The following is a 25,913-nucleotide window of genomic DNA, read 5'->3' as shown; positions in this document are numbered from 1 at the left end:
CCTCCCTGCCTCCAACCCCACTCTCGGTCCATTGTCCATGCGGGAACCGCAGTGCAGAAGAGGGGTGGGCTGGGGTGGGTGGGTGGGATCGGTCCAGTGCTGGCTCAGTCTGATGGTTGCTGTCCCTGGAGGATCCCAGGGTTGATGGCTCCAAGGCTGCAGAGTCCTAGCCTGAGTTCCTCCAGCCCCCTACCCCCACCATATTGTTTAAAAAAATAAAAGAAAAAAAAAGGGAAAAAAAATAAAGAAGTGGGGGAGGCCAGGAGCAGGGACAGAACATGGGGGGAGACCTGGGGCTCTGGGGCTCTCCCTGGCCACCTTGGGAGCTGAGCCTCAGTTGGAGTCAGAGTCTGAGGAGTCTCCTGAGGAGGAGGAGCTGGAGCTGCTGCCCTCAGACTCATTGTCTTCATCTTCATCGTCGTCCTCGTCGTCATCGTCGTCCTCATCGTCCTCCTCGTTCTGTGGGAAGGAATGGTGTGCCGGGGTGCATGCGGGTGCCACATGGCTTTCCTTGAGGACCCCTCCCCCCAGGGCCATGCTGGGTTTACCCTACCTCATCCCCATCCTCGCTCTCATCCTCGCTGCTGGACTCTGAAGAGTCCCCACCATCCTCAGAGGAGTCCCCATTCTCATCATCTTCCTCTTCGTCGTCGTCGTCGTCATCCTCATCATCCTCTTCGTCATCCTCTTCCGACTCCTGAGAGAGGTGGCGGTACGTCAGTGGTGCGGGGTGCCTGAACCCTGAAGTCCTGCTGTATGGATACCCCAGAGGGCTTCTTACCGACTTGGACTGTAGGGCAGTCCGGCTAGACTTGGGGTTCGGGCCTCGCAACTTAGTCATACTCTTTCTTTTCTGCAGAAGGGGACAGGGATGTAAAGGGGGAAAGCTGTGAGTTTCAAACCCTGGAATTTTAGACCCCCCTCATCCTGCTGCTGTCCTGTGCGCACACTCACGTTGGAGATGTATTCTTTATATGCCGCACGGTCCTGGGGAGACAGGCTCTGGAAGAAGAGCACAGCTGGCATTAGAATGTTGTCCGGCCTACTGCTGGCTCTATGAGCCGACCAATCCTAGAGCCTATATATTATCACCAATATTTATTCTCCACCGGCTCCTCAAGTGTGTGGTCTCAGAATACAGCTCCAGCCTCAGCTCCTGACACAAGAGTTGGACTCTGAGCCACCTGTACTAAGATGCTTTTCGTGTTTCTACAGTTGCTGGAGGCGCCTCAGTCGGGGACCTTCAGTACTCAAGTTCGCCATGACGACTCACCCCATTATTTTCCTTACTCCAAGATGCTGAGGGAGTCCTGGTTTCTTTTTCTTTTTTGTTAGTCCTGGGGACTGAACTCAGGACCTGAGCATTGTCCTTGGGCTTTCTCAAGGCTAGAGCTCTACCACTTGAGCCACAACACCACTTCCAGCTTTTCTATATATGTGGTACCGAGGAATTGAACCCGGGTTGTTTTGCATGCTAGGCAAGCACTCTACCACTAGGCCAAACTCCCCACTCCTGGTTTCTTTTCCTTTAAAAGCATGAGAGTACTGCCCATAGGACTGCTACAGCACTAAGGAAATCGTGAAAGAGTACTAATGAGAGGGCTTCCCTCTCTCTTCTGGGCCCTCTGTCCTCTCACCTTGACCCAGAGGTCCAGATGCACCTTGTACTGCTTCTGCTGTTCCTCAGCCAGCTTTTTATAGTGCTCCTTCTGGCTTTGGGAGATGCGCTGCCAGCGGCTACCGATCTCCACCATGCGCTCCTTCAGCGGCAGATGGTTCAGCTCTCCATTGGACAGCAGCTCCTGGGAGAACTTCTGGTAACCATTCCTACAGGTCGGGTTGACAGGGAGGGTCAGGAGCTCATGCAGTGATCCCTGAGGCTGGCCCTCCACCCCAGCGCAGCTCCAACCCCAGGCTCACATGGGAGGTTTTTTGGGTTCTCCTTGGAACTTCATCTTCTTGGAAGAGTTTGTAGCAGCTGGAGGTGCCCGCATCTCACTCAGCTCTCTCTTTAGGGAGAGCAGAGAAGATTATATTCACAACCTCCATTATATCATGCCTCATCTGATCTCTCTCTCTCTCTCTCTCTCTCTCTCTCTCTCTCTCTCTGTGCTGGGGAATAGAACCTATGACCTTAACCATGCCAGGCAAACTATCACTGAGCCACACCATATAGACTCAATGTGTAGTAGTCTCAGAGGCACAACCAGGGAGCAACTACCTAACTTGCAGTTGTGTCAAGCCATATCCTTTCAAAGTGCTTGCAGCTTTGAACTCACACCCCCCAGTAACCATCCTGGAGGTCAGTACTGTTAACTCATTTTTCTAATGACACACTGAGAATCTGGGAAGGAAATGAAAAGACTGGGTCAGGGTCAGGCTGAGACTTAATATGTAGGCAGCTAGCCCAGCCCTCTCCCACCTCATAGCGCTTTTGGTCTTCAGCTGCCTTCTTAATCCACATCAGTTTTTCTTTCTTTTCCATGTTGTTCCAGGTCATCTCCATGGCTTTCAAAGCTTTCACCCGGTCATTCTGGGGACAGACAAGGTATCAATTGTAGGAGGAGTCACTTGGGGCTGGAGGCTACAAAGAATCCTTTTCCCATACAATGCCACCTTAAAGCGGGCCAGGTAATCGCCAATGACACTCTGTTGCCAAATCTCCTCGGCTCTCTTGGGCGACTCGGGCAGCTTGCCCCGCTCTTCACGCTCGCTTCCGGGCTTCCTTTCCGACTGTGCCTTCAGTGCAGCCTCCCTAGCCTTGTACTTGGCCTGCAGAGATGGCACCGGCGTTATGCCTGCAGGCCAGCCCTAGGGGGCGCGCCAAGCTCACCCAGCCCAGCAGCTGCCGCAGGGCTCTGGCTGGGAGGGCGGGGCCAACAGAGGCGTGGGCGGCGCAGATGTCCCAGTCAACTCGGCTCTGCCCCGCCCACGGGCTCCCGGGGGAGCCAGCAGCCCTCGCTGACAGCTTCCCGCCTTCTGGCTGGCTGGGCTCTGGCCCAGCATCTGTGCCCAGTCACACGTGTGGGGCACACGGGGCAGGGGAGGAGGCCATGCAGCTGCCCGCAGAAAAGGAAGGGGCCCCGGTGGCCCCTCTGGGGACACTGGTGCCCGGGGTTAGGGGGGAGGGGGTGGCAAGCCTGACCTTCTTTTTCTCAGACAAGTCGTTCCACATGCGGGCCAACAGGCGGGTCAGCTCGCTCTCAGAGAGTTCAGGCCGCTCCTCCTGCAGCTGCCTTCGCTTCTCCTCCGAGAAGATGAACATGGCCGACACAGGCCGCTTTGGCTTCTCTGAGCCGCCCTGGGGAGGTGCAGAAACATCAGGATCCACTGCCAAAGCACTAGGCCCATCCTATCTGGCTGCTCTGCCCCACGCACCTTGCCACCTTCCTGGGAGGGCTTCTTGGAGGCTGGGCTGGTGGTCTGCTTCTTATTGATGTTTAACATCTTCTCCTCCCCTAGCACCCGCTGCTGCTCCTCCTCAGGCAGGCTCTGAATGGAAAGTGGGCATCACTCTCACCCTACTGCTCCCCTGTCTCCCACGGTGGGCTTTGCCTCCAAACTCATCCACCACCCCACCTGATCCAACACCCACCTCGAGGAAACGGAGGAGTTCCACTTCATAATCCTTCTTTTTCTGGAAAGTAGGAGAGTCGGGGTCAGTTGTGCACAGCCTAAGACCTCAGTACTCAGGGACAGTCACCCACAGCAAGTCCCAGGGCCTGGGTGTGGCCTGCTCTCCCCCAAAAGACGGGAGGAAAGAGGACAGGCCAGGCTGGCAAACCTAGTATGCCACCATGTCAGAAACAGCTGACCAAGGCACATGCAACCCATGATCAACTGAACCTCCCTGGGGTCAGCCTTCAGGCATTCAGCTCTCAAGGCAGGCACAAAGATGTGTGCAGTGCTCCCTGCCATACACACCTGGTCACACTTCTTGTGATAGGCGTCCTTCTCCTTCTGGGAGAGCAGCTTCCATTGCTGGCTGCATAGCACCATGCGCTCTGTGCTCGGCACATCCTTCATGTTGGCCATGAGCTCTGCGCAGTACAGTGAGTAGCTGTTCCTATCAGAACCAGCATGAAGAGGCACATGTTGTTAGCAAGAGGGCCTCTCTGCTGCAGTCTGCACCTCCTTGTCCTTTCCTAGCCCCACGCCCTGGTTGTCCACTTGCCCTCCCATCCACCCACCCGGGTCGGTGCTCACGGAGGTGGCTTGGTGGGTCGCCCATCAAACTTGTCCTTGAGCTGGCGCTCAGCCTTGGTGAGGGTGGACTTGGTGATGCCCTCCTCACTGATGTTCAGCTCAGGGTGCTTCTGGATATAATCACGCATAATCTCCTGCAGTGGGGTGGGGGTGGGGTGGAGGGGAATGGGGTGTGGGGTTAGCTGGGGCAGGGGAAGGGGGGAGAGCCGCTGGGGAGGGGAGGCAGGGAGCAAAGCTGGGGGATGGCTGTGTGTCTGCTGTCACATGTGACATGGTGCCCTGCCCTGCCCTGCCCTAGCCTGAGATCTCATGGGGTGGGGGTGGGGGGGAACAGGGAGAAAGTAGGGGCAGAGGTGAGGGGGCCCAGAAGGCCCCCTCCCTCAACGGAGGACCAGGAGTGACTGCCATCCGCAGAGTGCGGTGGCACTGAGTCAGAGGGCAGAGGCTCTTGAAGAGCCGGATGGGGAGGAGCGCAGCGGAAGCCTAACCTCGTACTCCTTCCGCTGCTCCAGGGCCTTATGAATCCATTTCAGCCTCTTTTTGTCCGAGAGCTGAGACCACTGCTTCCCCAGGGAGTCCTTCACCTCCTTCGTAGTGGCCTGCAAACCAAAAGCCGTCAGACACACACAGGCAGCCAGGGGCAGGGGAGGAGGGTGGGGGGCACAGAGGCCCCACCCCCTCGGGCCACAGGGGGTCACACGAGTGTCCCCCACAGGCCAGGAGAGGAAGGCAGAGAGGCAGGGATCCCGCCTAGGTGCAAGGGATAGGCTCACACACGCACACGCACTCACGCCAGCTGGCCCAGGCCCTGTCCATGCACCCCCCACCCCTGGGGAGGGGCCTTCTCTCCTGCTCCCCTGGACCATGCCCGGCCACCTGGCGCGGCTCCCCCCTTGCCACCACCGTGTGCCCCACCCCTGCCCCCTGGCCAGACACTCACATCTGGCCGTACTTTGAGATACACTTTCTTTTCATGGGTGTACCACAGCTGCTGGGGGGTTTTGGGCTTCTCAGGGATATCCGACTTCTTGGCATTCTGGATAAGGTCAGGGTGATCCTCCCTAGCCAGGGCACAGGAGCAAGGGTCAGCAGGGGACACTGCCAGGGCAGCCCCAAGCTGGCCACCCGCCCTCCAAACTTTCCTAGCTGGGGCTACTAGGGCAGTGGCAGTCAGCCTGTTCCTGTCCGTGAGTGTGACACGTTAGTATACAAAGGACACATCCATCTTCCATGCCACATCACGGCCAGCTCCAGGCTGCTGCCAGAATCAAGCCTATTTTGTTGTACCCAGTGCCCGGTGCCCTCCGCTGGGCTCCAGTGCCTTACCTGAATCGAGCCAGGTTCCTCTCGAACTCCTGTTTCTCCCTCTGGAAGTCCTGAATATATTTCATCTGGGGGGGAGGAGGGGATGGGGTCACCCAGGACCCAAGGCCTGCCTCACCCAAAGCCACAAAAGCCGTGCTCCTAGATCATGTGGGCACATGCCTGCCGGTGAGTGAGTTGGACACACACTAGACCTGGTGGTTGAATATTACAAGGGCTTCTCAGACACAGAATCTATATTCCATTCCCTCCTTCCAAGAATCCAGAGGGGGACAGGGTGTCAATATGGCAGTGGCAGAAGTGAGACCCTCCCCAAGCCTTTCCACACCACACAACTCTTGTCATGAGGCGTCTGGTGGGGGCCTTGCTCTTACTGCTTTCTCTCCAGTGTGGCAACTGATCTTGGTCACCCTTATGTGGAGCTGAGCCCTGCTTTCAAGGAACTATGTTGCCAGGACACAATGCATTCACAATGCAAAGCGCATCCCGTTAGGTCTCTCTGGAACTGGGGGTCTCTTTCCCATCCACTGTCTGCATCTCCAAGTGGCCTGGGCATTCCTTCCCAATTCTATCTCCATCTCTTCCGGTCTTAGCTTCTGAGCAACCCCTCCCTTTGCCACTTGGCTCCCCTTTCCTCTACCTCCTTCTATCCAACTTGGCCTCCCTCTTTACCTCCTCCCACTATTTTCCTGTAGCTTCTTGTCCTGATTCCCACCTTAAAAAATTGTTCACCTCTTCCTCTCTCTTTTCCCCAAGGTCACAAGGGACCAGAGGCTCATAGTGATCAAGCCCAACTCTTGCTTCTAACAGAGGTGACCCACTCAATCCTGTGATGCCCATGGGAAAATACCAAAGCAAAGCCTAGCTTCTTCTGCCCCACTACAGCAGTGTTTAGAGCTAGAAGGTACTTTAGATGTGTTTTTCCCTCAACAACCCAAAGACCAGGCACAGAGAAGTGATTTACCCGAGTCCCTTTCCCCACCCTAAGACACAGGAATTTGGTGGCAGCCTGTGTGCCCCAAGATATCCCATCCAGTCTACAGGCTTCTGTCCTCTGAGTCTCAGATCCTTTGCCTTTAGTATCTCTCTCCCATCCTGAGTGTTCGGTGGATACAGCTACTGTCCCCTGTTCTCATTCACTAGTGGGGTCACCTGCAGCCCCAGCAGTTACTGATCCTATTTGGCGTGAGCCCCAGCTACCGATGGCCGCTTTTACCAAGCTGAACTCCATTCTGAGTGTAGCACCAAAGGCTATGAGTCTACAGCCAGACGTCATGAACAGGATAAAGAGCAACTTGGTATGGTAGTTGGTCTCACTTCTGAAGTGTGTGTGCAACTCTGTATCTACTCCTAGCCTCTGCATCTCTCCTACTGTCCATCAACTTCTCTCCCTGGCTCCATCTCACCAACCACCAACTTTCTCGTGTTCATCTCTTTTTTCATCCATCTCATGCTCTGTCTGCTTGGTTGCTCCCGTGTTTTAGTCCTTGTCTCCTTGACAATGTGTCCATCTCTGCCTGGGAAGCTGAGAGCAACTTCTGCCCAAGGTTAATCACCTCTGACAGTGTGGACAGTATTTCACTTCTGTAGGGAACTGACACCGAAAAGAACAAGGTGTGTCCCTGTGTGTGATAAAACCCCACTTAAAATAGGACCCAGCAGTGAGCACTCAACAGAAGAGTCTAGCATATGAAACCCGGGTAGAAGCCTAAATGCTGTTCTAGCATCATTAGTTATATGACCAGAGCCCCCCAACCATCTATGTCTCAGTCCCTTGCCCACCAACGTTAGAATAATCCCCTTTTGTGGGGCAGTATGTATGAGACTACCGTATTACAGGAGAGCACGAGAAGAATGCAGTAGCTGGCACAGAACTGCAGTGCAGGCTCATAATGCAGACACATGTATGGAGAAGAGCACCTCTGAGTGGTGGCAATGCTTGGAGGGTATGAAGTCGGTCTGATCATGTGGCCGGGCTGTGCCTTCACATGTGATGGTACCTCAATGACCATGTGCAGACCAGGCAGGGCGCTACTGGGGTGGCTCCCAACATCCTATTCTGCTATGCTGACTTACCCACACCCCTGATGCCAAGTCCCTTTGTCTAAGGCTTGCCCTCCACACCCATCTAAACCAGTGACTCTCAGCCAAGAGCAACAGCCCCTCCTCCCCCCCTAACCCCCTCCCCCCACCTTCTTCTTCTCTGGAAGCTCCTTGTATTTCTTGGACAGAATCTTGGTCAAGTCCAGGTTGCTCATCTCAGGATGGAGTTTTGCATACTTGGCCCGCTTCTCCATGAAGAAACGGAAATAAGGGGTCAGGGGCTTCTTTGGGAAGTCTGGGTGTTTCTAGAAGGTTAGAATAAGGACATGACAGAGGTCAGACATCATCTATTCCTTGGATCATTCCTCCTCTTGCCCTTTCTCCTCCTCTTCCTGGTAACTCACCTTCAGTTTTTTGCCTTTGTAAGGATTTTTAACATGTTCCTGAGCATCAAGGATCAATTCTGTCAACGTACGGAACTTCCTTACCTAGAAGGGGAAGTGAGGAAAAGCAAAGTTAGGAAACATTGCTCTACAAGGCTCCATTATTCACTAGCCTAAACACTGATGCCAACAGGCCACAATGCAGTTAGCCAGTGACATGCAGGCATTGACTATAGAAGCCCAGGTAGTCAGGAAACACCAAAAGACCGCCACAAGGGGATTTCCTAATCTCTGTGTAGTTCCCCTAGCAGGAACCCACTTGAGTCCCAGAAGAGCTAAGAGAAGCTCCCGACTTGAATATTCAAAGGTACCTAGATAGGCTGTGACAGAATTTGAGATCCCTGGGCCAGTGCCATCACCTGTGCCATATCCTCACTTAAGTCCTATGTTATGAATAACCCTCCCAGGTTCTTTCCATCCTGTTCATAAAATTGTCTCATCTCCCCCCAGGAAGGTCAAGGTAGGGTCATACATAGATGTGATGTGTATTCATATGTGTCAAAAGGGGGATGAGGTGAGGATCAGTTACCTCATTAGAAATCTCCACCCATTTCAGCTTGCACATGTCTCCAGAAAAATCCTTAAATGCTACTTTTTCCCAGTCCATATGTGACTCGGTGGTTTTGAACTTGGAGCTGTCATTGGATGGCAGGTTGTTCTTCATGCATTCCAACAGTGTTAGCATGTCTTCCTGGGACCAGCGGTCTGGTGAGAGATAAGAGAGGCCATCACACCTAGTACATGTTGTCGTCCTCATCTGTTCCCCGAACCCAAATGTTCAAGCTTTCTTTCTCAGGGCTCATGGCTGCTTCTCATCTGAACCAGGGCTCCTCTCCTTAGGCTCAGCTCTAAGAAATCTAGATTAGGGTAGGGACTCTAAGCCAAACAGCATCATACCTAGAAAGCCAGGGTCTAACCCCAGTCTGACTTTTCTCAAAGTTATTATCATTTGAAACATACCAGTACACCATGGATCCACATTTACTGAAGAGAGTGAGGGTGACAGAGAGGGAAATGAAGCTACAGGGATTTGGGGCTCTATAGGAATTCCACTAGCTTAGAGGACAGGGAGGGAAGTAGGGAGATAACACATCTAAATGTGTTGCCAAGTTCAAGTACATGTTCGAGGTAGACACCCTAAACATGCAAGGATTGAGAGGTTAGGTACTAAGGAAACCCCATTTCCATTGGGCATTACTACATTATAAGCGTAGGTATATTATCACACACAGAGGAAGAACCACAGAGGGCAGCTTTGAAGAGGTCCAGATGGTCAAAGGATCACAAGATCCTACTCCAAGAAGATGCTCCAGAATTCCACAGTTCAGTTCTTCAAGGAGGTAAACAGGGGGTCTGGAGCAGTTATTTTCAACCACTATTAAGCAGCCCCAAAGAGCTCTGTGCTTGGAGGGTGGCTGCCTTGGAAGGTGAGCTGGAAGAACAGCCATCCACTACCCAAGTCACTTTCATATGTACCTGATAACCTGGGCCAGGGTTTCTGCAGGGTGGGTCACATGGATCCATAATCCTCTCTCCTCAGGGCCCAGCAAGAATTACCAGAGGCTCAGCTTCACTCTGCCCTCCACTCCATACACAGTGGAACTCTGCTGGCCAACTCACCGGTGAGACCACCTATATAACTCCCACCTTAAACCACCCCAATACTCTTCCTTTCCATCTGCCTCTCCTAAAACTCTTTCATTAACAACAAAAACCTGAAAAGCCCTTCCAGCCCCTCTCCTCCCCTTTCTTTCCACTCATCACACCAGCACACCAGATAGAATGTACTCTAGACTGCCTGGGTACCCCAGAAGAAAGGGTGCCACAGTTTTCTCTGACCTCAGACACAGGAAAATGTGGAAAAAAACATAGAGCCTGGTGGGGCAAATCAATTCGATTTGGCCAAACACGAGTTGAGGGATGCTTGATTCTTGTAATACTCCAGAAACCTTCAGTTCCAGAGAATGCAGACTGGAGGGGCCCTTAAGAAGCGGAGCCTTGCACATAGCCATGTGCGAAGAAGGACTTAAGTTATAAAGGGCTGGGCCTGGGGGCGGGGAGGGGGGCTGGGCCTGGGTGGGAGGCCCTACCTTGGCCTTTGGGAGCGGCCATTTCCAGGTCTGTGGGGCAATCGGCTTCTCCGTTCATCCTCCAGCAGTCCAGCCACCTCCTCGGTCGCGCTGGCCGGGCAACCCGGGGTCAAAAGCCACCTCACCCTTTAGAAGAGATACCAGTCTGTACTGAGGCAGGCTGTGAGATGAAGAACTATGGGGCCCCCCTTCCAAAGGGGAGGGGGCGCAGGCCCACGTTCTCAGCAGACCCAGCCTCCGACTTAATGGGTCGGAGGTTGGAGGAGTGAGCCCCTCTTCCTGCCCATCCCACTTTTTGCAGCTGGGCTCTGCGGCGTGCGCCCTCCCCTGCCCACGCGAGAGATTGCTCCTAGCTCCCGCGTGCAGCTAGCGCCCGCCCTCCTTCCCCCACCCAGGCAAAAAAAAAAAAAAAGAACTCCTCCTCCTCGGTGCGCCCGCCCCGGGGAGGCCCCAGGATGGAGGGCGGGGGAGGAGGAAGGGCGGGTAAAGGGCGCGCGCGGCCATGGAAGCGGGCACGCGCCCCAGTCTCCTCCTCCCGCCTCCCCCCGGCCGGTTCCCCCCGCCTCCGCAACCCGGCGGGGACCCGGACGCAGCGCAGCCGCCGCCAGCCCCGGAGCGTTGTGGCCGCACCGCCCCCGGGGACCGGATCCGGATTCCTGCCGCTACCCCCTCCCGAGCTCCCAGCGCCGTCCCCGCCCGCCCGGGCGAGCGAGCCACCGGAGAGAAGCGGCCTAGCTGCCCCCCGCCCCCGAGCTACCCACCCGGGCCAGCGGCGCTGCCACCGCCCAGCCACCCGGACGCGCACGGAGGAGCCCAGCGCAGAGGCGCGACCGCGGCGGGAACCGCCGCCTCCTCCCCCGAGCCTGCGGCCCAGCCCCGCCGGCGCCCCCGCCCCGGCCTCCGGGGAGCCGAGCCAAGGAGAGGGCGGGGAGGACGGCGGCCGGGAGGCGGGGGCGCAGCTCTCGCCGGCCCCGCCGCCCCCTCCGGCGGCCGGCGAGAACTGCGCCTGCCGGCTTGGGGAAGCGCGGGCTCCTCAGCCCGCGGCCGGGCCCGACGCGGGCCTCGCTTCCTGCCCTCCCCTCCCCTCCCCCGGCTCTCGGCGCCCTCCACAGTCCCCTGGTCAGCTTGCGCCCCGTCCCGTGTCGGGGATCGCCCCGAGCCCCCCGCCAGGCCTCCACTGCCCTCGCGGCTCGCCTCCTGACGCCGGGCCCCAGTCCCCCTGCCCCGACCCCGGCGCGCGTCCTCAGCCGCCTCGGTTACCCGGCGCAGCGCGGCCTCCGGGCTTCCCGCTCCGGCGGCTCCCTCTCCGGCTCTGAGCCGCGGCGCCCTCCCCCGCTTGGCCGGGCACAGCCGCAGCTCCCTCCCGCGGCGGCAGCGACTCCTCCTCCGGGCGCGGCGGTGGCGGCGCTGGGGCGGCGGCTGCTGCTGTTGCTGCTGTGGCGGCGGCGGCTGTGGCTGCTGCTTGCTGCTCCTCGCGGCGAAAAGCACAAAGCACAGCGCCCTCCGCCTGCAGGCAGCCCGCCCGCCGCCCGCCCGCCGGCCCCGGCCTCAGCTCGCACACCCCCCGCCGCCGCCGCAGCCTCCGCCGCCGGAGCGGGGAGGAGGAGGGAGAAGGGAGGAGGAGGAGCGGGAGGGGGGGCGGGAGAAGCGGGGCAGCGAGCGCGTCCTTCCCCGTAGAGCGCACACCGACCCCCGGGGAGCGAGCGCCAGCCCGCCCGCCTCGCCGGCTCCGCTCCCTCCCACAGCCTGCCCGGGCGGGCTCCGCGGGGGGCAGCTGGGAGGAGGGGCGGGAGCTGGGGGGACCCGGGCGGCCGAGGCGGAGGGAAGGAAGGAGGGGAGGGGGGTGATGGTGGTGGTAGCGGCGGTGGCGGCGGCGGCGGCGGTGGTGGTGGCGGCTGCTTCTGCTGCCGCTGCCGCCGGGGAAGGGGGGGGCGAGGCAGGGAGACACGCAGCCGCCCGGATGGCGGCGGGGCTCCGAGCCGAGGCGGGCAGGAGCCGAGAGCGACCTCGCCAGACCCGCGGAGGAACTAGCAGGCTTGGCCCGCCCGGGAGGGAGGGCCCCCAGGCGGCCGGGGAGGCTCGGGGGCAGCCGGCAGCCCTGCTCCAGAGCGCCCTTCCAGTCCCTCCCAAAGCTTATGTTGAGGCTTCCAGACCTGTTTTCACCCGCTCCCCACTTCCTGCCTCCCGGAGAGGCAGGCGGCTCGGCGTCCACCCTGATCCCCGGAGCGTGGCCACCAGCCTGGGGTGCACGCACGCCGATCGCGGCGCCAGACTTGGGCTCCTACCTCACGGTTCGCTAGCTGCCAAAAGACACCCATGAAACTAAAAAAAAAAAAATTTAACAGCCTCCCCGCCCCAAAAAAATAAAAATCCCTTTTGCTCATTCCATCCTGGAATCGGCGTCCAGCCCCGACGGATTGGGCGCTCTGGGAGCTGGTTCAATCTAGCCCGGCATGGCTCCTCAGGCCTGCCCCGGCGCATGGAGATCGCGCCGCCGCCGCCAGCGACCCCTCTCCCCCGAAATCCGCGGCACTGAAACTCTCTTACCGAGCGTACGGACAGGAGCGCAGGCCAGGGGTGTCCAGGGGCGCGGCGGGCCGAAGAGCCGAGCCGCAGCTCCGCCGCAGCTGACGCCGGGGCAGCAAGTCGCCAGACAAAGCCCGAGATGGCGAAGCGGAGCGACGGCTAATGGCGAGCCCCACGCGCCGCGCTCCGCCCGCCCCGCTCCGCCCGCCCGCCCGCCCGCCTGCCTCGGCGCTGCGCAGCGCCGCTCCGAGCGCTCGCCCGTCAGAGCCGCCTCGGCGCCGCCGCCTCCCGGGCCACCCCGGCCTCGCCAGGCCCCTCCGCCTCCTCGGGGTGGCTCAGCCTCACCCCTTCCCTCCCACTGCTCTGGGGGCTGCACGAAAAAAAATTTAAGCGATGCTTTTTTTTTCCTTTTTTTCTTTTTTCTTTTTCTTTCCAGAATGGACGTGTTGAGATTTTTTTTTTGCCCCCAGGTCAAACTCACCTGCGGAGCCACGGGTAGGGCTGGGGGTGGGGGCGCGCGGGGCTGGAGCCGGCGAGCGCGGGTTGAAAGCTAGCCAAGCTCTGCAGCGCCCGACCCGGGCGTGTACGCCGCCGCCAGTCCCCGCAGAGAAATCGTCCTACCCCCGCCTCCATCGCTCTGCGTTTCTCTTCCAATCAGCCGGTCGCTTGGCAGCTCCTCCATTCTCCGGCCAAGCCCGCTTCCTAGAGCGAGCTCCACTCCTCCATCTGCTCGCCTGGCTCCTCGCTCCCCTGCCGGTGCGGGCGAGGCGGCTTGAGCCGGAGGGGGATTTGCGAGGGAACCTGCCCGCTCCCCGTCCCCATTGCTTCATCCCCGCTGTCTCCTGTCTCCTGCTTCTCCTGCGGCTTTCCAACTCTCCCCTGTCGCCACTGGTGTGTGTCTGAGTGTGTGTGCGCTTTTTTTTTTTTTTTTTTTTTTTTTATTGCTCTTTGCTTTTGCAACCCTGAAGCCAGAGCGGGGAGGGGGAAACCAAAGGGAGGGTGTTATAAAAAGGGAGAGAAAAAAAAATTAAAAAAAAAAAGAAAAAAAAAAAGCTCCTGGATTTGCAACATCGGGAAAACGGGGGAACACCCCGCCTCGTTCGATCTCGGAGCCCGGCCAGGGCCTTCCGGGTTCCAGGCGAGTCTTTCTCTTGTTCTCTGCCCTCCCACCTTCGTTGGATTTAGGATCCGAGGAGTCCGAGCAAAAAAAAAAAAAAAAAAAGTTCTTCCCCAGGGTCGCAGTGGAGGGTGTCGGAGGTGGGGCTCCCCCTCCCTCCCGAAGCAGCAGCCATTCTACCCCGGCTTCCGTAACTGGGCCGGGGCTGGAGTGAAGAACAAAATCCCGATGGGTTTGTGCGGAGCAGCTTGGGGGCGGGGGCGCCAGCCGGAGACGGAGCTCGGCGCGTCTCCCCCTCGGTCTCTGCCTCCAGAGCCTCGCCAGCTCCCCCTTTTATTTTTACCCCCCTCTCTTTTAATCTAATTTCTTGCAACTCCACCTTTGTTGTTACCGGCGTCACGCCTGGATCAGCCAATCCCCGCCACGCAATCAGCCTGTCAAAAAGGCACGGCCAGCCCTGAGAACGCAGGCCGCCGGCTCTGCCCCCCGGCGGCGGCGGGGATTCTCGAGGGGAGCCCGGCATCCCGGCCGGACCGCCGGAGCCGCGTTCCGTGTGGGGTTTCCCGCGAAGTCCACCGCCGTGCCGGCGGGGAAGGAAGGCCTGGACAGGAACCAGCCTCCAGCCGCCCAGGGCCACGAGCTGTGGGTGGTCTTGTCTTTGCCTGCCCTTCTCAGAGGAAGGCTATCAGGACAGGACAGGGATCCAGAAGTCAACGTGAAGGCCATTTGCTTCCAACAAGCCAGCCCACGTCCTGGACCTTCATGGCTCCTGGCTCGCAGACTGCCAGTCTTCCCCACCAACACTGCTACACTGTTGCTGCCACCATTTTAGCCAGCTGGGTCACACAGACTATTTAGATTGTCCCCTGGCACAGAGCCCGCTTTGCTGCTCCGTCTCTTGGGAGAAATGAGATTCCTTTCCCAGGAATGGCAATCCCGTTTCGCCGCGTTGCACCAGCAGGGAGGGAAAGGCTGTCAAGATCTGGTGTGTCCGGGTTTTTCTTTTGTTTTTTGGCTATACAGATTTACCATGGAGTTCGTGCTTCAAGCTTAAGCTTGAAGGCCCTTGCAGGACCTACCTCAGGCTCTTCATTTTTGTTTTTGTTCAAGAAGCCTTTTCCCTCTTCCAAACAGTATATCTTTTGGGCCCCACAAACCCAAACCGGCTCTGGACTCTATCCAGGATGTTTTGTGTAGGGTCCATCCATCTCACAGTACACTGAATGCAGGGCATGGGATCAACTTCTTTTTGACTGGGAAGTGGGGGGTTTGTAATTTCTTTAAAAATCCCAATCTTCTCAGCGTAATGTGTGAGTTTAAACAAATCTCAGATACATTTCCCTATCTGTATAATTTTTAAATTTTGATTTACGGGCCAGGAGCATGATCAAGTGGCAGGGTGAGTGCTTGCCTACCATGCACAAAGCCCTGGGTTTGATTCCTCAGAACTGTGTGTGTGTGTGTGTGTGTGTGTGTGTGTGTGTGTGTGTGTGTGTGAAGCCAGAAGTGGTACTGTGGCTCAAATGGTAGAATGTTATCCTCGAGAAAGCCCAAGGACAGTGCCCAGGCCCTGAGTTCAAACCCCAGGACTGGAAAAAAAAATTATTTACTTCTCACCAGAAATTGGAGGGTCAGACAAGCAGATAAGTGTAGAACTAAAATTCTCCATGTATGTCACTTGCCACAGTTACAGCTAGAGAAACTTAGACCCCAAGAAAATTCCAAATGTTCCATCCACAGATCCTGGAGTCCAGGTGTTCTGGCTTCTGGCCCTGAACTTCTTGGCTAGGCCAAGGGGCTTTTTGGTAAAGTGCTTTGGAATAAAACTGGATGAAGATAAATCATAAGAATTATTATTGTTGATTTCTTGGGCAGTAAAAAAAAAAATCATAGCTGGCACCTTTCCCACTTGGAAACCATTTGGTCATTTTACTTTTGTTGCATTTGTGGTGAAGTCCAGAGTACATGACTTGAGCTATCGACTTGAGTGTGAGAGGATCTTACCTTAGCCCTTACTCTCTGCCCCTTGTCCTGGTTCCTTTCCTCCTCCCTTCCAACTTTCTGGCATGTGTCTTGAAGCATTCCATAACGCCAGCCCAGGCTAGTCATGAGCATAATCTCAGCTATGCGTCTTCTCTTTACAAGCCCTTCCCTGGGGGACTGGCTCCAAGTGTTGACCATATTTAAAACAAAACAAAACCTGAGTACCTGGAATGTGCTAACTAAAATGTAGTCATTGACTTCCTCATGTACAAGGAGGATTTTGTTCACTTTATTTTTTTTTCCAGTCTTGGCTTGAACTCAGGGCCTGAGCCCTGTCCTTGGGCTTTCTCTAGGCCAGAGCTCTACCACTTGAGCCACAGCACCACTTTTGGCTTTTTCTATGTATGTGGTACCAAGGAATGGAAGCTGGTTCTTCATGCATGTTAGGCAAGCATATAGTACTAGGCCAAACTCCTGGTCCTTATTTTTATTTTTTGTACACAGGATATTTTAGATTGCATATGGATATTATTTTATATGTGTGCCAGAACTGGGACTTGGACTCAGGACCTGGGCATTGTCCTTTAGGCTTTTTCAATTATTCTGGTATTCTACAGCTCTACTTCTGGCTTTTTCCTGGCTAATAAGAGTCTCATGGACTTTCCTGCCCAGGCTAGCTTTGAACTGCAGTCCTAAAATCTCAGCCTCTTCAGTAGTTTAGATATTATTTTTAGAGTTACATATTTAATATGTATTGGGAATTAGCTGTAATTTTCATTTAATAATGTAAAGGCTCATTTTGGAGGGAAGAGCTACTGCCCCCCCCTTTTGTTTTTGCCAGTCCTGGGGCTTGAACTCAGGGCCTGGGCACTGCCCTTAAGCTTTTTCTCAAGGCTAGCACTCTACCACTTGGGCCACAGTGCCACTTTCAGCTTTTTCTGAACTGAGGAATCAAACCCAGGGCTTTATTCATGCTAGGCATACACTCTACCACTAAGCTATATCCCCAGTCCTACTATCCCTTTTAATGAAAGTACCCAATGAATGTGTGCATTTTTGTTACAGTATAACATACAGATGATAAAGTATATACATCTTGATGAGTTTTACATATTTGTACATAGTATACATATTACATATGTATGTTAAATGTAACCATTACTTAAATAAAAATATTGAACATGTTCAGCATCTAGCAAACAGGAGCAGCTAATCATCTCTAAATGTCGTGAGTGTTCTGAACTCTACCAGTACAAATAGCTTCTGCCTAATTTTGCAGTATTCCATTGTCCAACTATGCCACATTTTATCCATTTCACTGCTAGTAGACTTTTAGTGTATAACCATTTTTTCATTCTATTTTTCTCTCCCCTCCTTCGCTTTCTTTCCTTCCTTTCTTTTCTTCCTGCTCTCTTCCCTCCTTCCTTTTCTCTTCCCTCTTTTCTCTCCATCCTTCCCTCTCTCCTTTCTCCTCTTTCTCCTTCCTGCCTTCCTTCCCTTCTCCCTTTCTCCCTCCTTCCCACCCTCCTCCCCTCCTCCCTTCCTTTTTCTTTTCCCTATATAGTCCAGGCAGAACTCACACTGGAAATCTTGGATTATAAGCATAGGCTACTGCATCGTGTTTTAGTATTATGGATAAAGCTGCCTTGAATCTTACAGACTTTCCTTCCTGGGCTGGCTTCAAGCTCCAGTCCTCAAATCTCAGCCCCCAAAGTAGCTAGGATTATAGGCCTGAGCCACTGGTGCCCAACAACAGTTGTGTTTTGTTTTTGTTTTTTGGGTTTTTTTTTCGCCAGTCCCGGGCTTGAACTCAGGACCTGAGCACTATCCTTGGGCTTTCTTGAGGCCAGAGCTCTACCACTTGAGCCACGTCACCACTTCTGGTTTTTTCTACGTATGTGGTACCAAGGAATCGAATCCAGGTCTTCGTGCATGCTAGGTGAGCACTCTACCACTAGGCCAAACTCCCAGCCCCAGCAACAGTTATTTTTGAAAGAGTTTTGTTTCCTGCTTATTCCCGTGCCTAAACTTCTATCCACCTATTTTAGGCTTCCTACTTTGGGCTGTATGACACCCACTGCATGTAGCCTTCCTCCATAGAGCTAGATCTTCTTGTGGACTTTATTTTTTTTTCTTCCTTTTTTTTTTTTTTTTTTTTTTGCCAGTTCCAGAGCTTGAACTCAGGGCCTAGGCACTGTCCCTGAGTTTTCTCAAGGGTTGTGCTCTACCACTTGAGCCATAGCACCACCTCCAGCTTTTCCTGTGTATGTGGTACCAAGGAATCAAATCCAGGGCTTCATGTATGCTAGGTAGGAACACTACCTACCACTAAGCCACACTTCTGGCCCCTTGTAGACTTTCATGCCTAGGATGGCCTAGAACTATGATCCTCGCAATCTCAATTTCCTGTTTAGATTAGGATGACAGGTGTGTACCACAGCACACAGCTATAAATTGAGAAGGGAGTCTCTCAGACTTTTGTTACTGACCTGGCCTAGAACCATCATGTTCTTATTCTAGCCTTCTAAGTTGGTAAGATTATAGGCATGGGAGGCTAAGGCAGAAAGATCATGAGTTTAAGACCAGATTGAACTACACAGAGAGAACTGTCTCAAAACAAAGTGAATCAATGACAAAAATATTACATCAAAAACAGTACTGTTAGGGTCTGGAGTGTGACCTAGTGGTGGGAGTGCTTGCCTCACCTACACAAAGCCCTGGGTACACAGAAGCTCAAGTGGTAGAGAGGGAGGATTATGGTTAACTTTGGCAGAAACATTCATGAGACTTGATTTTATAAGTTCACAATTATTTTTTCTTCTTACACTGAAAACCAATAACAAGGTTTTGGAAATATGTTGAAAATTTAACAATGTTTAAAAGTAGAAACATATGAGTGTTTAAAATACTCTTCAAAATTAAATTTTAAGATGAGTGCAGTGGCTCATCCCTGTAATCCTAGCTACTCAGGAGGCTGAGATCTGAGGATCAAGGTTCAAAGGCAGTCTGGGCACAAAAGGATCTGAGACTCTTAATCTCCAAATAATCTCTAGAAAATGGGAAGTGGGCTTGGCTCAGTATAGGGCAGTAGCCTTGAGCTGAAGAGCTCAGGTACAGTGCCCAGGCCAAGTTCAAGGCCTATGACCCACAAAAAGAATAAATAAATAAAAATAAAAAAATTATATTTTATATTGTCTTACCTGTCTTTGAGAACAGTCTTCAGGTTAAAGATACTTCTTAGCTGAGTATAATAGCTCAAGCCTGTAATTCTAGGTAATTGGGAAATATAAAGCAGGGGATTGTGGCACAAGACCAGCCTAGGCATAAAAATTCCTGAGATTCCATCTCAACAAGTGGCTGAACATGGTGGTATGAATTTGTCATCTCAGTAACAAAAGGAAGCACAAATAGGATCTCAGTGCAGGCTGGCCTGGGCATAAGGGCAGACCCTATTGTGAAATAAACACAGAAGCAGTAGAGTAGAGGCCAGGAGTGTAGCCTAGTGGTAGAGTGCTTGACTAGCATAAACTAAGACCTGGGTTTGATTCCTCAGTATCACATACATAGAAAAAGTGTTCAGGCCCTGAGTTCAAGCCCCAGGACTGGCAAAAAAAAAAAAAGAATCTTTCTTTAGCCAGATGTGGTGGCTCACACCTGTAATCCTAGCTACTCAGAAGGATGAGATCTGAGGATCGTGGTTCAAAGCCATCCTGGGCACTAAAATCCTTGCAATTCTTATCTCCAATTAACCACTAGAAAACTGGAAGTGGCACTGTAGCTCAAGTGGTAGGGCAGTAGTGTTGAACTGAAGAGCTCAGGGACAATGCCCAAGCCCACAGTTCAAGTCCCACCACCGACAGAAAAAAAAAAAGTACTAGAGTTCTTGTTTAGTAATCAAAGAACTTATTACTAAATAAAGCTGTGGTGAGTTGGTGAATACCTGCAGTTCCAGCTGCTTGGAAATATGTAGCAAGAGGGGCTTTTGATTTCAGGAGTTTAAAAACAGCCTGAGTAACAAGAGAAACCTTGTTTTACAAATGAAAAAGATACTGTAACTAAGTACAGTATATTCCTCTGTATATAAATTAGATGAGATAATAGAATGTACAACCTATAATATTCTTTGAAAGCTAAGCTTTAAACTTCACTTTATCTCTTTCACAAATAACAGTTGCAAATAGAAAGGGGTTACTTGCCATCCTGACATCAGCTAATTTGTCAGACAACTAGTCACCACTGAAAACAAAATAGCAACTTATATTATATGTATCCATCTTTGTCACTTCATGCTCAGCTTCTGGGGTATTTTATTTCAATCTCTTGCAATATTAAGAATACCTTCAGGGCCGGGAGTTTGGCAGAGTGCTTGCCTAGCTGCACGGAGACTGGGATTTGATTCCTTGGTACCACATACACAGAAAAAGCCAGAAGTGGTGCTGAGGCCCAGGTGGTAGAGCTCTAGCCTTGAGAAAGTCCAAGGACAGGGTGGGGGGGAGGGTAATGGGGACCAAGACATGTGAAAGGGTATCAATGTATGTGAATTAATGCACCCTCTATCTGGCAAATATCATGTAACCCTTTTATTAATTACAATAAAAAAATATATATATATAAAAAGAGAGTCCAAGGACAGTGCTCAAGCCAAGGACTGGCAAAAAAAAGAAAAAAAAAGAATATCTTCAGGTTGGGCATGTAGCTTAGTGGTAGAGTGCTTGCCTAGCATGCGTGTAACCCTGGGTTCAATTCCTTACTGCTATATAAACAGAAAAAGCCAAAAGTGGTGCTGTGGCTCAAGTGGCAGAGTGCTAGCCTTGAGCAAAAGAAGCTCAGGGACAGTGTATAGGCCCTGAGTTCAAGCCCCAGGACTGGGGGGAAAAAAAAGTAGTTTTACAATAATTTTTTTTTTTTTTTTGCCAGTCCTGGGCTTGAGCTCAGGGCCTGAGCACTGCCCTTGGACTTTCTCAAGGCTAGAGCTCTACCACTTGAGCCTCAGCACCATTTCCTGCTTTTTTTTCTATGTATGTAGTACCGAAGAATGGAACCCGGGTCTTTGCACATGGTAGGCAAGCACTCTACCACTAGGCCAAACTCCCGGCCCCTAGATTTTTTTTTTTTTCAGGACAAATATTTTTCTTCAAGGTATGTTTGCCTGGTTCTTTTGGCAAAGTAATCATCTGATCAAGGTCTAAGTCAAGGGTGAGGTAGGAATAGTGCTTTTCTACTATATGCTTCAGCTCAGTGAAGGGGTGTGAGATCAAAGAGAAAGGCATGCGTGCCCCAGATCAAGCTACTACTACATTATTTTCTTAGTTTGATTCCCATACCTAATTTTCCCTACTAATCTGTCCTGCTTCATGCTGTTCTCTCAAAGGTAGTCTTCATTTCTGATATAGTGCTTTGGGTGACTAGTATTGGGGAATAGTATTTTTGGTGACTAGTATTTCTTTTTTACTTTTTTTAGACAGTCTCACTAGGTAGGGGTGGCTCCCATGACTATGTAGCTCAGGATGACCTTAAATTAGCAGTCCTCTTACCTTAGTTTCCCAAGTATTAGGATTACAGATATTTAGGCATCTTTTTAATTTCTTAGAATTTGTCTCTGTTTACGGTAGCCATCTGTTCATGTGTGTTGTCTATTCTTCCATTAAAATCCTCTGCATTCTTATTGTAGATTTTATTTTCAGTTTATAGTATTTTTTTGTGCCAGACCTGGGGCTTGAACTCAGGACCTAGTGCTCAAGGCTAGCCCTCTGCCACTTGAGCCACAGCAGCACTTCCAGCTTTTTCTATGTATGTGGTTCCAAGGAATCGAACCCAGGACTTCATGAGTACTAGGCAAGCAGGGTACCACTAGGCCATGCTCCCTACTTCCATCTTTTTGGTGTTAATTGGAAAAAAGCTCTGTGATTTGTCTGCCTAGACTAGCTTCAAATAGTGATTCTTAGATCTCATTCTCCTGAATGGCTAGGACTTCGTATAGGTGTGAGCCTTGAATGCCTGGCATTGTTACATTTATTTTATTTTGAATAAATGGAGATAGTGTACTGGGTAAAAGGAGGTGCTATAACTAGACCATTAATAATATGATGGTGAGATGTGTGTGTGTGTGTGTGTGTGTGTGTGTGTGTGTGTGGCAACCATTCTATACAGTCCCATGAATAGATCTTGGTCTTGAGCATTTGTCTGTGTACTGTGAAAGTCATCAATATATCCCTCCTGGCTTTTACTATTCTTTGATGGGACAGGGTTGCTGGAAGTCTGGAGTTTTTCTCCTTTGCCCCTGTGGAAGGTTAGCACTTATTAGATATTTCTCTTCTTGCAATAAAATGCCCACAGATTGCACTCTGGTCAAGAGCTTTTGAGGGGCCAGGAGTTTGGCCTAGTGGTTAAAGTGCTTGCCTAGCATGCATGAAGACCCGGGTTCAATTCCTCGGTACCACATACATAGAAAAAAGCCGGAAGTGGTGCTGAGGCTCAAGTGGTAGAGCTCTAGCCTTGAGAAAGTCTAAGGACAGTGCTCAGGCCCTGAGCTCAAGCCCAGAACTGGCAAAAAAAAAAAAAAAAAAAAGAGCTTTTGAGTTGTGGAAGGTTGTGGAAGCAGGATGCTCCGGCACATTTAAAAATATGCCCTCCTGGGGCCGGGAGTTTGGCCTAGTGGTAGAGTATTTGCCTAGCATGCACGAAGACCTGGGTTCAACTCCTCGGTACCACATACGTAGAAAAAAGCTGGAAGTGGTGCTGAGGCTCAAGTGGTAGAGCTCTAGCCTTGAGAAAGTCCAAGGACAGTGCTCAGGCCCTGAGCTCAAGCCCAGGACTGGCAAAATAAAAAATAAAAAAAAAAATATGCCCTCCCTCCTAGCAAGAGGAGAGTTTTTCCTGGTACTTATGGTGAGAATTTGATGGAAGAGCTGAAGGTTAACCACAAAAATGTTGACCTGATCTACCTTGAGTTCTTTGTTTGTCAGTGACCGGGCTTGAACTCAGCATGTGCGCACAGTCCCTGAACTTTTTTGCTCAAGTCTAGCACTGTACTATTTTGAGTCACAGCTCCACTTTCTGTTTTCTGGGGGTTGGAGCTAAAAGTCTCACAGACTTTCCTGCCCAGGGGAAAGCTTTGAACCATGGTCTTCAGATTTTGGCCTCCTCAGTAGCTAGAATTACAGGGATGAGTAACCAGCTTTAGCTCCCATTGACTTCTTAGCATTCAGCCTTTTCCCACACAGAGCCACCCAATTAGTCAATTACATTTCCTCAGCCCTGCCCCGGAGCCTTTGGACTTTGCATTGTAGCATCTCAGCTCCAGTTCATTGGAATTTTTTTGTGTGTGTGGGTCGTGGGGCTTGAACTCAGCCTGGGTGCCTGGGTGCTTGGGTGCGGTCCCTGAGCTCTTCAAGGCTAATGCCCTACCCTTGAGCCAAGCCCCACTTCCCTCACCGAAATTCTTTTTTTTTTTTTTTGCTGCAAAAAGCTTTATTTCATTTGGTCCATGGCTTGGAAAGGGCTACAGGGTGTTTAGTTAGGAAGTTGCCCAGTGGCTAGAGGGAGAAGCAAAGGTTTGTCCTGTGATTTCTCTCCCCCACCCCATCTCTTGTTATTAAAAAAAAATTCAACAAATGGCTGGTGCCAGTGGCTCACGCCTGTAATTCTAGCTTCTTAGGAAGCTGAGATCTGAGGATCATGGTTCAAAGCCAGCCCTGGCAAGAAAGTCTGTGAGACTCTGTTTTTATTTTTTGTCAGTCCTGGGGCTTGAACTCAGGGCCTGAGCACTGCCCTTAGACTTTCTCAAGGTTAGAGCTCTATCACTTGAGCCACAACATCACTTCCAGCTTTTTTCTATGTATGTGTTACTGAGGAATCAAACCCAGGTCTTTGTGCATACTAGGCAAGCACTCTACCACTAGACCAACCCCCCCCCCCCCCAGACTCTTATCTCCAATTAACCAACAGAAAATTAGAAGTGGTGGTGTGGCTCAAAGTAGTAGAGAACTATCTTTGAGCTGAAGAGCTCAGGGGCAATGCCTAGGCCCAGGAAGAACAACAAAAATTCAACAGATCTAAAAAAAAAAAGAGTTAGTATTTTTCAATTTGTTTTACTTTCTACTTGTTAGTGTGGAGAGAAATACCCAAACTATTTCTGATACCAGTACTGGGGTTTGAATTCAGGATCTGAGCACTGCCGGTTAGCTTTTTCACTCAAGGCTGGAACTCTACCATTCGTGCCACAGTTACACTTCTGGGTTTTTTTGTTTGTTTGTTTTGCTTTTTTTTTTTATGTGTGTGTGTGAGTTATGGGGCTTGATCTCTGCCTGGGCGCTGTCCCTGAGCTCCTCAGTTAAGGCTACTGCCCTACCCCTAGGCCCGAGTGTTATCCCTGAGCTCTTCAGCTCAAGACTACCACCCAACCCTGGAGCCAAGCCCTATTTCCCTTTCCTAGAGGTTAATTGGAGATAAGAGTTTTAGGTCCTTTTGTACCCAGGGTGGCTTTGAACCTTGATCCTCGGATCTCAGCCCCCAGAGTACCTAGGATTACAGGCGTGAGCCACCCTGTGGACTTTTTTTTTTTTTTTTTAATGGCAATTGTAGATAAACACCTCAAAGACTTTCTGCCTGGTGTTGAGCTGCAGTCCTCAGATCTCAGCCTAAGTAAATCGAATTTCAGGAGTGAGTCACCAGCATCCAGCTGGGATTTTCAGACATAACATTCTGAGCTATCTCTATTTCTTTTTGCATAGGTTTATCTGGATGTATTTTTCAAAGAACTTGCTAATTTCCTGTAATTGGCCAATTGTGGCCAAATAAGAAAATGTTTCCCGTTGGAAGAATACATGTGAAAAGTATAGAGATGAAATGATAGAAAGTCTAGGAGAGAGAGAAGAGAGAGAGAGAGAGAGAGAGAGAGAGAGAGAGAGAGAGAGAGAGAGAGAGAGAGAGAGAAAGAGTGTGTGTGTGTGTGTTCACGCCCACATGCACTGGTACTGGGACTAGAACTCAATGCATTGTGCTCTTTGCTTAGCTTTTTCTATTCAATCCTAGTGCACTTCCAGCTGGTTGATTGGACATAAAAATCTCATGCATTTTTCTTTTCTTTTCTTTTTTGCCAGTCCTGGGGCTTGAACTCAGGGCCTGGGCACTGTCCTTGGGCACTTTTTGCTCAGGGCTAGCATTCTGACACTTGAGCCACAGCACCACTTCTGGCTTTTTCTGTGTATGTGGTTCCCAGGAATTGAACCCAGGGCTTCATGCATGCTAAGTGAGCACTCTATCACTAGACCATGCTCCCAGCCCCTCATGCACTTTTCTGTGTGGACAGACTCTGAACCATGATCCTCAGTTATCAGTGTCCTGAGTAGCTAGGAATACAGGCATGAACCATTAGTTCCTAGTTTGAGATTTAAAGTATGTCGTTCAGCAAAAGGAAAGAGAGATAATGGAACTATATTTTAGGTAAAAAATTAAGGTTGATTTTACAGCAAAACAGTGATTTTTTTTTTTTTTTTGCCAGTCCTGGGCTTGAGCTCAAGGCCTGAGCACTGTCCTTAGACTTTCTCAAGGCTAGAGCTCTACCACTTGAGCCTCAGCACCACTTCAGGCTTTTTTCTATGTATGTGGTACCAAGGAATCGAACCCAGTGCATGCTAGGCAAGCACTCTACTACTAGGCCAAACTCCCTGCCCCTGTTTTGTTTTTGAGACAGTGTTTCAAGATAAACTCCTATTCCTTCTGCGTACCTACTAAGTGCTGGAATTACAGGCATGTTAACACCTCATCTGAAAAAGAAATTTGATTTTTGTTATTGTTGTTGCTGTTGTTGTTGTCAGTTAGGAGGCTTGAACTCAGGGCCTGAATGCTGTTGTCCCTGAGCTCTGATTCTGAAGGCTAGTACCCTCCACTTTGAGCCATAGCTCCACTACTGGTTTTGAGAATTTAATTGTAGATAAAAGTCTCACAGGGACTTTTCTGCCCAGGCAATTTTGGATTTAACCTGTTCTCAGTACTTGTGGGTATGTATTAAAATTGTCCTAATAAAATTGAAAAAACAAAAACCCTGTGGTAAATGTTTCAAACAACCAATTCAACCCAAAAGATACATAATAAACAAGTTGGAATGATACAATAGACAGGAAAGAAAACAGGATCACTGAATGGGAGAAAAAGGAAACCGCAGAAGGGGGAAACACTGGA

At 51.5% G+C, this 25,913-nt stretch overlaps 1 protein-coding gene across 5 annotated transcripts; it reads right to left on the bottom strand.

Annotated features, from left to right (window-relative positions):
• Positions 1-244: 244 nt before the first annotated feature.
• Ubtf (upstream binding transcription factor) lies at positions 245-13,561 on the bottom strand. 5 transcript variants are annotated; one of them, XM_090350145.1, is made up of 21 exons: positions 13,113-13,561; positions 10,106-10,231; positions 8,545-8,720; positions 7,977-8,060; positions 7,722-7,877; positions 5,533-5,597; positions 5,147-5,267; positions 4,695-4,805; positions 4,207-4,340; positions 3,925-4,066; positions 3,596-3,637; positions 3,379-3,492; positions 3,146-3,301; positions 2,617-2,772; positions 2,423-2,533; positions 1,921-2,009; positions 1,638-1,827; positions 955-1,002; positions 782-853; positions 554-697; positions 245-459 (listed from the first exon to the last, which is right to left on the bottom strand). In XM_090350145.1, the coding sequence occupies exons 2-21, from the start codon at positions 10,161-10,163 to the stop codon at positions 334-336; spliced, it is 2,295 nt and encodes a 764-aa protein (XP_090206271.1). In that variant the 5' UTR covers positions 10,164-10,231; positions 13,113-13,561; the 3' UTR covers positions 245-333. The 5 variants fall into 5 exon arrangements, with proteins under 5 accessions (XP_090206271.1, XP_090206269.1, XP_090206268.1 ...); XM_090350143.1 differs by lacking the exon at positions 13,113-13,561 and adding an exon at positions 12,653-12,790; XM_090350142.1 differs by lacking the exon at positions 13,113-13,561 and adding an exon at positions 11,366-11,446.
• Between the last annotated feature and the right edge of the window lie 12,352 nt (positions 13,562-25,913).

This window comes from Megascapheus bottae, chromosome 17 (assembly GCF_031878675.1).
Source record: "Megascapheus bottae isolate mThoBot1 chromosome 17, mThoBot2.hap1, whole genome shotgun sequence".
Classification (NCBI taxonomy): Eukaryota; Metazoa; Chordata; class Mammalia; order Rodentia; family Geomyidae; genus Megascapheus; species Megascapheus bottae.
Note: the sequence above shows the minus strand (reverse complement) of the source record. Positions and strands in the feature narration are given on the sequence as shown.